The sequence below is a fragment of the Hippocampus zosterae genome, chromosome 9, assembly GCF_025434085.1.
Source record: "Hippocampus zosterae strain Florida chromosome 9, ASM2543408v3, whole genome shotgun sequence".
NCBI lineage: Eukaryota > Metazoa > Chordata > Actinopteri > Syngnathiformes > Syngnathidae > Hippocampus > Hippocampus zosterae.
The window spans coordinates 18,400,919-18,414,213 of NC_067459.1; the positions used below are offsets into that span (position 1 = coordinate 18,400,919).

At 42.2% G+C, this 13,295-nt stretch overlaps 2 protein-coding genes across 4 annotated transcripts in view; one reads left to right on the forward strand and one right to left on the reverse strand.

Moving 5' to 3' along the window:
• Positions 1 to 12,891, reverse strand: part of fmoda (fibromodulin a) — a 53,446-nt gene extending 40,555 nt beyond the window's left edge. The window contains exons 1-2 of one of the 3 annotated variants that reach the window (XM_052076888.1): positions 12,232 to 12,890; positions 904 to 1,000 (exon numbers count right to left, since the gene is read on the reverse strand). The gene's annotated coding sequence lies outside the window, so the exon portion shown is untranslated. Of the gene's footprint in view, positions 1 to 903; positions 1,001 to 2,199; positions 2,345 to 12,231 lie in introns of those variants that run through there. The other 2 variants (XM_052076889.1, XM_052076892.1) reach the window with 2 other exon arrangements.
• Positions 1,640 to 4,444, forward strand: il10 (interleukin 10). The gene is made up of 5 exons (XM_052076901.1): positions 1,640 to 1,906; positions 2,010 to 2,069; positions 2,155 to 2,319; positions 3,935 to 3,997; positions 4,088 to 4,444. Exons 1-5 carry the CDS (start codon positions 1,736 to 1,738, stop codon positions 4,196 to 4,198), a joined length of 570 nt encoding a protein of 189 aa, XP_051932861.1. The 5' UTR covers positions 1,640 to 1,735; the 3' UTR covers positions 4,199 to 4,444.
• Positions 12,892 to 13,295: the final 404 nt, after the last annotated feature.

Consider the following 13,295-nt stretch of genomic DNA (forward strand, 5'->3'; position numbering starts at 1 on the left):
ATATATTTCAAAAAGTTGATACCGTTGCATATATGACCAAAATGTTCATTAATCACCCCAGGGGGAAGATTCATCAACACTGGCGCTCGGAACTAGTTATACTTTGTGTGTGACTCACGTGTCAGCAGGTTATTTAACATTAACTTGACCCCAACTGGCAGACGGACGGGGCGTGTGTGGTAAAACTTCCATCACCTCTTCAAAATACCAAAGTTACTCAATAATGAGGCCCGGTGGACAAGGGACACGGGGCACAAGGGCGGGACAATCCCATAAAGTACAAAATGAAAGGAAAACACACTTCATGTGTGCTTGTTTCCTTTCCAATCCAGTGCAACATTTAAAGTTGAACGCTGTCAATTGTGGATGCTGGTTGATTAGTTTTGATTTCACGGAGTAAGTCGTTAAAGGGGCCAATCGTTGTCATCATCACATCTTTATTAACTGTACAGGCGACGCTTTAAGTGACATGTTAGCATTTTTTAACTGGTACCCAATTTTAAAAAGGCGTTATGTACTGTCATCCAAACACCACCAAGTACTCTTTTAACGTTGATGAAGAATGGGGGTGTGATGGAATGACAAGCAACTTTCTACTCTCTGCTTTTAAAATTGTAAGACTTTAAAAAAAGTATTGAATTAATCTAATGCAATAAAACACTGCCTTAGAGAACAACACCCAGAGGGAGTAGCTAGTGCTAGCGGCTAATGTTATTCCATCCTTCCATTTTCAGCACCGCCTATCCTGAAGAGGTGTCTCGGTGCACATAAACAGACGGATAACCTCCCACACCCACAATCGCTGAGCGGGAAGCTATCCTACGCTACCCACACACAAGTCAGGTGAGTGCACCACTACACCACGAGCGACTTTCCAGCTAATGTAAAATAGAAGTGACTTACTTTACGGAACTTGAGGTGTATGGGTATGATCGTTTTCATCTTCTCACATTCTTCTTTTGACATCCCCACTTCAAGGCTGCCCCTTCTTTTGGCATTACTGTTGCAGAAGGAAAATAAAAAGTGATTCACAAAAGCAAAATAAGCACTCATTTCATGGGTTGCTGAAATGAGATCTCGTACGAAGACTCTGAAGTCTCAAGTGAAGCTATGGTGTGGCTTATATCAGGAATATATCACTCGGTATCTGCATTGTCCAACTTGCAAGAACGAAACACTAAAGACAAATGTCAAGTATGCAAATCAACAGCTTCATCCAAAAATTGACCCCAAATCAAATGTTTTATGACAGCATGAGAGGAAAAACAGAGAAATTGCAGGCTTCAGAATTGATCTGGGAAACTGGCTGACAATTACGAGATGATAAACAGAATAATTTACTGTAAACCACTTTGTTTAGCAACCGAGGTCAAGTCGGTGTAAAATGTCATTGTACAAAGGTACGATTTTCAACAAAACTTTACGCTAAAACGACTTCTTGGAATGACGAAATCTAGGGACACCCCAGACCCCCCCTCCCCCCATGACATTTGAAGATGAAACCCATTTGCACCAATGAAATGGGAGTAGCCCGTGTGTAATATCTGAGTCTAGGGGAGGGGGGGGGGAAGAAATTTCCCACATGTTTTAAGCATTTTAAGCATTTTTTTCATACTTCCCACCCAGTCCAAATTTGCCTATATAAAAAGCCAGAGATTGCACTAGAAATAAGCAGACAACACTTCCACCATCACTTCTCTCGAATTTAAGAAAAGCCAAAGAAGTATCCAGCATCATGAGCACCAGATGTCTCTCGGCCCTGCTGTTGTTCCTGAGCGCGCAGTTTCTCCTCAGCAACGTGTGGTGCACTCCCATGTGCAACAACCAATGCTGTCGCTTCGTGGAGAGCTTCCCCGGCAGGCTTCGGAGGCTGCGAGAAGACTACGTGCAGATCAGGGATTTTTACGTGAGTACCAGACGTACAGAGACCGTCTGCGAAGACCGCATGTGCAGACTAATCCCCCGCACGCTCTGCTTGCTCTGACACATTTTTTTTTTTATTTACACAGGAAGCAAACGATGACCTGGACACCGCGCTGCTTGACCAGACTGTCGAGGATTCTTTTAGAGTACGTTCCTCTGTTTTCGCGGCTGCATAGATCTGCGTTTGGTGCAAACGACAATAACAATTGTCTGGGTTTTTTTTCCGATCAGACGCCATTTGCCTGCCACGCCATGAATAGCATTCTGGACTTTTACCTGGCCACGGTTCTGCCGGCAGCCATCGCGGGGGTGTCGGATGACACGAGGGACTTGAAACCTTACGTGGAGTCCATCCAGCTGATATTTGACGAGCTCAAGAGGGATGTCACTCAATGTGTAAGTACAGCAGCTCACAAGCACAGACGCATCTTTTACGCATCCAGTGCGTACTATTTTTTTTTCGAGTGAGAATCAGAGTTGGCGAATGTACTTACGCGCAGTACTTGAGCCAAAGTAGGTCAAAAATGACTTTGGTAAAAGTAGAAATACTGATCAAAAGCTTGTATTAAAGTAGGAAGTACAGACTCTGAAAGGTACCCAAGTACAAGCCTTAAAAAAAAGATTTTGTCGATGAAATACACGTTTTGATCGCAAAATAGTTGTGTCGTGCTGCACTGACAAGAAGAAAAAAATGTGCCAAAACTTCCTTACAGTTTGAGAGTTGACTCACCCAAAATAAATAAATAAATAAAAATAAACAATCACAATTTAGCTAATGAGCGCAACTAAAAACAAAATACACTTTGCATATATTTGTTTTGTCTGATTAGACAGGGATGTTTTAAAATACCAGAGACTCATTTGTTTTCAGGCAGAATCATTCTTGGAACCGACAACATTGAAAATTCTCTTAAATAAGCCCATGGATGGGGAACATCTTGCTTCTCTGAATCTGTTGCATCATAAAGTTAATTATCACAAGTTCATGTTCCCAAATGTCAATGCTATCCCTGTATTTGGTCCACCATATAAGACCAAGATCACATTCTAACCAGTTCTCAACCGCCATTAAATTTGCCTCACTCTCAAGTTGCCCTTTTTTAATTTATGACTTGTTGTCATCCATGAAAAATGTATGTACTTATTTGGAAAAAGTAAAAAGTACAGATCACAGTTTTCAAATGTAGGATCGAACAATAAAAAGTGCCTTAAAAAAGGAATACTCTCGTCAACTACAGATACCGAATAATCTGCTGAAATACAATAACAAAGCACATTTATACTTTACTACTTCCCACCACTGGTTATGGGGGTCCATCATGATTGATAGACCGCTCGCTAGCTAGCTAGCAAGCTGGCTGTCCATTATGGTTGTTGGACAACTAGCTCACTAGCTAGCTAGTTCACTGTCCATCATGATTGTTGGACAGCTAGCACGCTCGCTAGCTAGCTAGATAATTTTCATCCACGGCAAGCTACAACGACAATACTAAATAGAATCAATGTAGATTTGTTGGAGAGACCTGGTCGCTATAGTTGGCTCTATGCGCCATGAAGTGCAAGCGTAGGACGAAAGAAGGGGAAAAAAATGTAGATTTGAATCCAATTATGTCACAGCCATTTGAAGACCCAGAAGCATATGCCATTGGCGCTATGCTTAGAGCTCGATCCTGATGAAACGAAGGTTCTGTTTTTGTCGGTGAACATCATAAAGCATGCGTTTGATTAACTCCCTTAAGCATCGTGACAAAAACTCCCGTCCTCATTTTGGGATAAATCCCCAACGCTCCATGTGCAAATGAGGTAGATGCATGAGCATGACCCCAAAAAAAAAAAAAAGGAAGAGGTCACTTGTGTGGCTCACTGGAAGGAGCATGACGCATTAGGAAAAAAAAGAAGCGGCGTATTATGTGCATCATCCCGATCATCAAAAGGGGAAGTCAAGTGGAGAATATGCTTGTCGGAGTCTGCAGACATGTTAAATAACACACTTTCCCTCTTCTTCATGCAGCGGAAATACTTTGCCTGCCAGAAGCAGTTTGACATCATCAAACTGAATACGACGTACAGTCAGGTGAGTTTCGCTACATTGCACAAATTCCATGCATGCGGTTTTCTTTCCCTTTCTTTTTTTTTTTAAAGCCAGCCCTGTGTTTTCCCTCAGATGCAAAACAAAGGCATGTACAAAGCAATGGGCGAGCTGGACGTGCTCTTTAACTACATCGAAACATATCTGGCTTCGAAACGTCGCCGGCACCACGCCGTGCCCTCGTGAAAACCTTGCTGACTCTCATCAATGTGAACTTGCTCATCTCAGGAAGAAGGGATAAATGTGTACATTAAAATTATTTTTTTTACCTCTTGTGTGAATGGCAACAAGTCTGTCCGACTGTATGTGCCTAGAAAGAGTCTCTACTTTGGAATCATATTGAGTCCAATGTCTTGGCTGAAATATTTATTGTTTGAATGTACTTTTTTTCTATTTATTTTCAATCTTTATCAAATAAAGGTTTTGCCAACATGTCTAGCTTCACTTGACATTCTTGTGCACGTTTAAGGGCCGAGTGACTAAGTACATCACACCCTGCGCTACTACAGTCGAGTGTCTGGTTTAAGTGTAAACCCAACATGCTGATGCACTAACCTCAAACGTGACCTATATCTTCCACTTCCCAGCAACAGCTTTATCTAAACTTACGGTAAGTGGAACTGCATAGAGCTCGTCTGTGTAGTGCCACTCACACAGGGTTAAAAATAACACCGAATTCGTCTTAACGACAAGAATGAAACGGAGCTGCCAAATAAGGTTTTATCAATTACGTTTATTTCACAAATTACCAAATGTTCCTTTGACTTCATTTGGAGCCAATCCTCCGTCTCTTTGAATAACAGCTGAAGTCTTTTCCCCTGATCCATAATAATAAAATTCTGATGTGTGGTATTGAGTTCGGCTCGTAGGATTACGTCGCTACAAGGAAAATGTTTGATATTGCACCACAATTTAACTAGCAGAAATCCCACGTTGTGGCGTTTGTGTGGAGCTTCACGAGTAAAAGGTCTTTCATCGGCAACCGCCATCTCGTTTTTGTCAGCGCTCGTGCCGCTAATTGCAGAAACTGCTCCTCACCACATTACGGCCATGCAAAGCAACACGCAAATAAGGAGTTGCGGCCATTGGATTGGACTGTGGCTATGATTTACGCTAACAAGCTCTGCACTTAAGTGTCAGTAAAGTTCCTGATCTGACTCAGAGCGGTAACAATGCAACCACTTGAAGATGTTTCATCAGACGCTCAACTCATTTTAGGGGGCGGCAGCTCTGTGCTTGCAATGACATGTCATTTTTAACAAATGTATGTTTAAAAAAAATAAAAGTCTGCTTTATTCATCAGCATCACACCGCACACGTTTGCATCCAAATGCCCACACTAACAACACGCTTATGGAATTGCTCACATCCACTTGTGCAACGACTGGATGCTTGAGTTCATGACACCATTGTGAATCAACTTTTAAGAACAGCACATGGACAAAATGTTCTCCGAGATATTTTGAGCGTGGTGTGACTTGTGACTTTCAAATGATGTCAACTGAAACTGTGACTATGTGCTCGTGAGCGCAAATGGTTCGTCCGTCTCCTTGTGTGCTGTGTGACCGACTGGTGATCAATCCAGTGTGCAGTCTGCCAGTCAAGACTCCAGTGCCCCATGAACCCCGAAGAAGATAAGCAGTACAAGAAACCGGGTGGATGGAATAAACTGAAACCCGAGAACACTCATTGCTTTTTTTTTTTTCATATTCATCGCAGGTGCCGTTACGTATTGGCTCCTTGTTTCTGTTTTGTTTATTCGAACAGCCTCGTCACTTCTGCTGTAAGGCAAGATAATTGTTCGGCCCGACAAAAATGTTTCGTGAACGGCAGTTCCAAATAAAAACTGCGAATCAATCCAATGATGTTGACACGCAAGACACACAAATGCAATTACAAATGTGTAGAACAGCGAATATAAAACATCCTTGCTCATATGGCAGCATTATTTGATGTAAAAAGATGAGGCCAAGGTCATTTTGAAACTTTTTCCACCTATCGCCTGTGCAACACAATTTTTTTTTTTTAAACGGTATCGTGTATGAAAAAAACAACTGGGGTCTTGGTTGTATTTATGACACATCAATCACATTCAAACTCATGTTAAATGTTATTGAGCACATACCTGCCATCGTTTAAAGTGCCTCTGATCAACCCTGAACAAATCTCAAAGGTTCTAGTCAGCTTTTTTTTTTGCTTTCTAGCAGAAGCCTCGAGATTTTCTGCTAAGGCCGACTGCTATTTCGAGTTGTTCAAGGCCGCGCTCTAGCTGAGGGGAAAAAAAAAGCCCCAATTCATAATCAGTCAAGGTGAAAATTGGGGTCACGCATTGGCGAGCCGAGTCTTTGTCAGACTGCAGAGAGTCAACAATAGTTTGTGAACAAGTCAGCGGTGACTGAGCAGAGACCGAGGGCCGCGCAACACGCGGCGCATGATCAATCGTCTGTATGAGGGTTTCTTAGGAAACCATTTGCCACCTGCCTACGCTGATTGCACTCAAGCATGAATGGCTGATGCAAACGGTTCTCCCCTTTGCATAGTAAAAAAAATGGTAAGGCATAAACTAGAATAGCGCTCTCAAACTCAAAACAGTTAGAAAAGGAAAACGAAAGTTTCGCTGTATTTCTATTTGCGCTCTGACAAGACTTAGAAAGCGGATGTTGATCAATGATCAGTGCGAAGCTACACAAAGCCAAAGAGCGCAATCTCCATCCTGAACCGGCTCCTGTTGTACCATTAAAAACCTGCCATTTGTAAAACAAACAACAAGCTATAAAGGTTCATGAAAATCAGTCGTATGGTATTTGCATAATTCTGATAACGACCTATAAACTTTTTCTTTTTTAATGGCGGCCAAGTCGGTAGATTTTACCCATTGGTGGAGGTGATTCATGGAGGACATCCACTTCAACCATACAGGAAAGATGACCATGCCATGACGAATGTGAATTTTTCAGTAGCCAATACAAAGTATAGCATGACTCACTTCTCTTTGGTAAGTTATCAGTGTGTAAAAATCCGAAGCTTCACTTACTTCCTGACAATACGTGGCATCATCATTTTAGGTGGAAATAAAATCAATTCAAATAGTGACAAGGGAAAAAAAATCTAAAGTATTTTATAATAATTAAAATCATTGTAAATTTGAAATTCCATCAATTCAGCTCCAGATGATGCCAAATAATCTGTTTTTTTAAAGTGCGCCACATCCTTTGAAAATAATCATCCGTGAAAATAGACGGCCTGCACACTAGAACCGTGTCTTCACATTGCCTTTGACACTCGACAGATCACCTTTAATTGTTTAACTTTCCTCTTATGAGCATACTTTTTTTTTAAACCAGCCTGTTGAAATGCAGCCCTCAATCTTTCTCCATGGTAGACGTCTGCTCTCTATTGAGAGCCTTTCTCGTAGTAGGACAAGCGCATTAACACCTACATAATATGCCAACTAAGTGTGTTTTAAATGTGGTTTCAGAATCTACCGAGGTTGGTGTTTTTGCCTTAACACAGATTCAGATTTACAAAGTACAATCATCTTTAATGGCAATTGTCAATCATCTTTAAGAATGGAAAAACACAAGGAATTTGTTTCCCCTAGGGTTGAGCCACACTAGTATTACAGAAACAGCAAAAAGAACATTTAGGATGTTACGCATAAGTTCAGAGTTCCTTTCCTAGAACGGCAACATTACTCAAATCTTCTCATGGCTCAGAATAGCGATTCTCACATGGTAATCAATTCATGATAAGAGCAATTACAGTGCAAGAAAATACCATTTCTGGAGAAAATTACGTGTGGAGGCTGAATGAAATTATGTGGAATGATACGCAATGCAAAGGAATGAGCAAAAACAGCTGGAATGTTTCAAATCGGGCCAAGAAAATGCAGAAAGTATGGGGGGGGGGACAAAATAAAATAAAATAAATTCTAAATCAGCTCCGGTTTCCTTCCACATTCCCAAAACATGCGTGGCAGGCTGATTGATCACTCCAAATTGTCCCGAGGTGTGAGTAAGGGCTGGTTGTTCGTCTCTGTGTGCCCTGCGATTGGCTGGCAACCGATTCAGGGTGTCCCCCGCCTACTGCCCGGAGACAGCTGGGATAGGCTCCAGCACCCCCCGCGACCCTAGTGAGGAACAAGTGGCTCGGATGATGAATGAATGAATGAATGAATGAATGGTTAGAATCAGTCAAAAAAAATGTAGAATTTAGAAGGAAAAAAAATGTTTTTTTACATTAAATTAGGGGGGGGGATGGTGGTACGTCTAAGTTGAACATCATTGATAAAAATGTACAAATTAGAGAAGACATTTTTCTTTAGTTTTTATTTAATTTTGACGTGTTTTCATTTTGCATTAATTGTGGCTCCCCCCGTGGTAACCCTTGTGGTCTCTCTTTAGCTCCCTGGATGGGAGATATCTGGTGGTTTCGTCACACTCGGAGCAGGAAAAATTTGGAGGGTACTTCACACCTGACGACAGATAATAATAAAGAAAATTGGGTGGCGCGCGCACACACACACACACACTCAGACAAACACTATGTTGGCTAATGTCCCCGTTGACTCAATTCGACCACATTTGCTTTACGACACAAATGTGTGTATTCCTGTGGCAACTTTTAAAAACCTTTTTGTCACATGTTGAGTCTGAGTGTCGCATGTCACAGACAAAAAAAAATCCCAACGCAAAAAAAATCGCCGACATCATTTACTGAGTCACATCTGTTACGCGAGTCCTGGAATTTTGGAAATCCTTAAAAAAATGGAGTGGGGACTAATAATCTTTTTTATAAACGTTTTCTCTTTTTCTTTGCACCTAAAGAAACGCATGCCAACAGACATGACTCAGTCATAGGGTTGGAAATTGGCAGTTTAGGGATTTTTTTTTTCTTTGAAATGGCACACTCGTGACAAACATTAAACACGAGGGACTGTTGGAATCCACATATTTGCAGAAAGCAAGTGTGATGTGATATATAAATAGATTATACACATATAAATGATAGATTTTGGTCCAGGCCTGTCCCATGGGTTTGTTTATATAAATAATTCTTTTGAGCCACAACTCAAGCGCAATTGTTTGATTTTCATCACATTTTTATTTATTACTTTGTCAGACTCCTGTGGTTGTTTTTCATTAACTGAGGGCTACCAACAATTTTGTCTCTTACGGTGATTATTTTGTCTTTGGCATTGGAGAAATCTAAAAGAAATAAATATTTTTAAAATGTAGTTAATATTCAGATAGACGGTATGAAGAAGACTCACGCACATCAGATGATGGCATACCATAACTAACAACACTAATTTGAAGGCTCAAGGCTCTGATGACATCAGTGGGCTTTTTCATCAGGTAACTTGGCAGCTGATCCATTCCGTTGACAAACTGTGGAAGGTTGCCAAATAAAAGAAGTGCTATACGTGTCAACAGTCACGTTTTGTCACGATAACTACAGTGAAAGGGGAAAGGGTAGATCAGTAATGTGTCTCGTAAATCCCAAAGGTACCGGTAGGTCCTGTTTCCAAAGTCAGAAAAAAACAACATTTCAGCGTTTCCCCCACACGATCGGGTGCCAGGGTAACCCCCTTTCATGAAAAAAAAACCCCACTGACTGAATTGTCTTTTTTTGTTGTTGTTGTTTTATTTTCTTATGACGTCGCAAATTATCTGTTGCGATGTTACACATGAGATTTATGAATTGGCACATGCTGATACCGTAGTGAGCAAAAGATCTGTCCTCTAATATTAATTAGAGTAATTATTCCAGTAAATAAGATAACCCGGAGACAAGGAAAAGGTCTGAAAATGAGTTGTTGGTCAGGCAACACCAATGTGTCGACGCATGCGTCGAGCTCACAGAGCAATCCACGTGTCGGTGTGTGTGCTGCTTCTTCGTGGCGATCACATGACCAACACATGAGCTGTGTTTACAGAATCCAGGCTGCATAGACATCGCAAAAGCCCACCAAACTGTTAAGGATGTGTGTCGAGCAACGCGATGCCGCTGGCTGAAACAAGCCAGACCTCACCCTTGCTTGAATAAAAATATCTATTTGGGCAAAAAGGAAAAACACACAGATTATCGCAAAAACGTGTCAGTCTGACTTCGAGCGTTGTGTCGGCTAGTCTCATTTAGCTGTTGTCGTTCAAAGCTTCTTCGATACATGACGTGGGTTGCGTCGGCGCTGTGAGAACGTGCTCGCGCTCAGGCGCGCATAGCAGAGAGTCGCAGACTATCAACTGCTGAGGTGCGCTTCACTCGAGTAACGTTGCTACAATACGTGCACATTACGGAGCAGCTCCCGGAGAAACGTAAATTGTCCGCCGTGTAGAGCCATTTTGATCTCCTTTTGGAGAATAAAGTATTTATTCAAATCTCCTTGTCTCACCAAGTTTCTCTTGGATCTTTGACATGTCTTATTCCATTCTAATTCAAATTAATTTCATGGTAACTCGTAGTTGACTATTCACATATTTTATTGCATGTGAAATGTCGAATTTTCCATACAGAAATATCATATACCAACATAAGCACCTCTGCAACTACATCTGGCATCATTATTAGTTTGTTTTTTTGAAACGGTTCTGACTGCCAAATTTGTTAGGGTTTTTTTTTAGATGACCTGTGGCAATATTTGGATGATGAGATAGGGAGACTGGGAAGAAGTGCAACAGCAGGTGCTATACCTGAGGTCCAGCGATACCTGGCGTAGGGGAAAATTGCACGCAGTCAAGACCCGCTGTTATAATCGAAGTACCAACACACTACTTTTCTAAACCTCTCCCACCTCGCAAAGCAGTTTCTGTATGCCGGCATCACCTGTGCCATGCGAGCACGTGTTCTCCACAGCAGGGGAACTAGCATGTAATAAACGCAACAGACTGAAATTCAAAACACTGGAGCAACTTATTTTTCTGAATAAAAATTTGTGAAGACATAGCCCACAAGCATCCTCATTTACGAAATGTTTCACCTTATTCAAACATATTGAATAATACAATATGAATGCATAGATGTGAATGATATTGTATACACTTCATCATCAAATCAGTGAGTTCGGTCTGTCAAGTGGGTTGCCTGCAGGGATTTTGAAAGTCCAGCAGGTGTCAGTGGTCAGCGACACAGTATCAACACAGTGTGTCATTGTGTCAACTCGCTTCATGAGGTCTCATGGACTCATCTCGACTGAGAATAAATTTCAGGGGTCACCAACTTTTATGAAACAGCTATTTGCCTGTAGCCTCTTAAACAGATCAATTGATACACAAATCTGAAGTAACAAATGCTTCAAATGATCTTAAATTGTGTTATTGATAATTATCAATCCACTTGCCTTCACCTATTTAGAGTCGGGCCCTTGGCCGTATTATGTACCGTATTTTCTTCGCGTGTGCGTGTGGTTGCTGTTGTATGTGGGAGTGAGAGCTCTCATTTTGAATAAGATCTCTGCAGAGCCTCGGAAGCGGCCCTTCCTGATTGGCCAACAAATAACAGCGCGAAGTATAAAGAGACTCCGTGGCGTGACAGGAGTTGGCGGTGTATCTGACAGTTGTAGTTCGCTTGTTCACGGCCTCCAAAAAGTTTTTTTCAAGAATTCCTGCTTCCTTAGTTAGCAATTCGGCCTTGAATTAGTTATTTTTATGGTAGATCCTTTGCTGCCTTTTGTTTCTGACCTTTTTGTTTGATACGTTGTAAATAGCGTTATGAGTTGGTGCTCGAGGCATCATTTTCTAATCCGTTTATCCTTACGAGGGTCGCGGGCGTGCTGGGGCCGATTCCTGTCTGCGGCTCCAGACTAGAGGTATACCAGAGAAAACAGAATGAAATGTTGGCAGGACTTGAAACGGAACCTATTGCAGGCGACATCGTTGTTGCTGGCTGTGGCGACAGTGAGGAGGAAGCGAACAGTGACACTCAACCTCCACAAGGTGGTACTGCACGACCCCCCTGTAACACGACATACCCGCAGGTGATCCACATGCGTACACTTAAAGCCAAAACTGTGGTAAAAGCCCGAGTGACGGTTTCTTCCAACTTCTGGCCTGCCAAGGTCCATTCGGACAGATCAAGATACATGTCCAATTTTATTCGCTTAAGTATCGGCCACTTTGTCATTTAAACACTAGAAATCCAGCCCAGGGAGCTCAAGGGCACTTCCACCACACATTGAAACAATTGTCTCGAACCAGGAAAGGAATGAAATGAAAGGTTACCTTTTTTCCTCCTTGCTGTGCGTGAGAGTGTGCAAGAATCCAGATCGTTAGTCCCACTGAACAGGTTTTTTTGGTCACACTGTGCGTGGTCCTCTGCGGTGGCTTTGGGAGAAGTACCTGTCGAGGTCGGCCACTCCAATGGAATATGTTCAACTGAGTTCCTTTCGGGAGCGTTTGCGCAGCGTGTGTAAAACCGCATGCCATGAGTTGGTACGTTCGCCGAAAAAAAAGACAAATAATTGTGATTTTAAAAAATGCGTTCGTTGGAAGTTTCAAAGTGGGGATGACGTGTGAATTCTCCTTCCAACTTCCGGTTCCTCCTAGCAGGCAAGGTTTTTTGGTCCTTAAGTGTCCCTCTGATCCGTTTATTCTTCCATAGGTGTCAAACTCAGGTCGTGGTCGTGTCCTGTATGTTTTCCAACTCACCCGATTCAAATGAACAGGTTCACTATCAGGCTTCCGCAAAGCTTGTTGATGATCCGATCATTAGAATCAGGTGTGTTGCAACAGGAAGCGTTGGAAAATATGTCGGACAGCGGCCCTCTGGGACCTACATTTGACACCTAATGGCCGTATCCTCACAAAGGTTGCGGGGCGTGCTGGAGCCTATCCTAGCTGTCTTTGGGCAGTAGGTACACCCCGATCCGATTGCCAGCCAATTGCAGGAGATGTCCTTACGTAGTGTGGGAGAAATTAATCGAGACGGATTATGAGGTAGGGAACCCGGATCGGATCAGAAAATACTGCGTTTGCCACATTAACATGATCAAATTGTATGTATCCCGTGTGCATACTGTCGCTGATGTGCCTGTTGTTGCTGCGACAGTTCTGCCAACTTTTGCTTCCCTCAGAATATTCCACAGAGCGCGACGGGTTCAAGTTGTGTGAACACGCGAGTGTGTTCCCGTGTGCACATCTTCAAACCGAAACTTTGAAGGACATTAGAAGTAACTTTCTCTCGGCCTCCGAGTGTCAAGAATTCGTGCTTCTCTAGTTTAGTAGTTAGTTGTTCGTTCTTGTATTCGTCAGTGTTAGGGTAGATTCTTTGTGTGCCAGGTTTTACT

Excerpts from the sequence above, each read along its gene's own strand:
- il10 (XM_052076901.1), top strand. The coding sequence starts at position 1,736 with ATGAGCACCAGATGTCTCTCGGCCCTGCTGTTGTTCCTGAGCGCGCAG. Across the intron at positions 1,907-2,009 it reads TGCAGATCAGGGATTTTTAC|GAAGCAAACGATGACCTGGA; the intron begins GTGAGTACCAGA and ends TTATTTACACAG. Across the intron at positions 2,070-2,154 it reads CTGTCGAGGATTCTTTTAGA|ACGCCATTTGCCTGCCACGC; the intron begins GTACGTTCCTCT and ends TTTTCCGATCAG.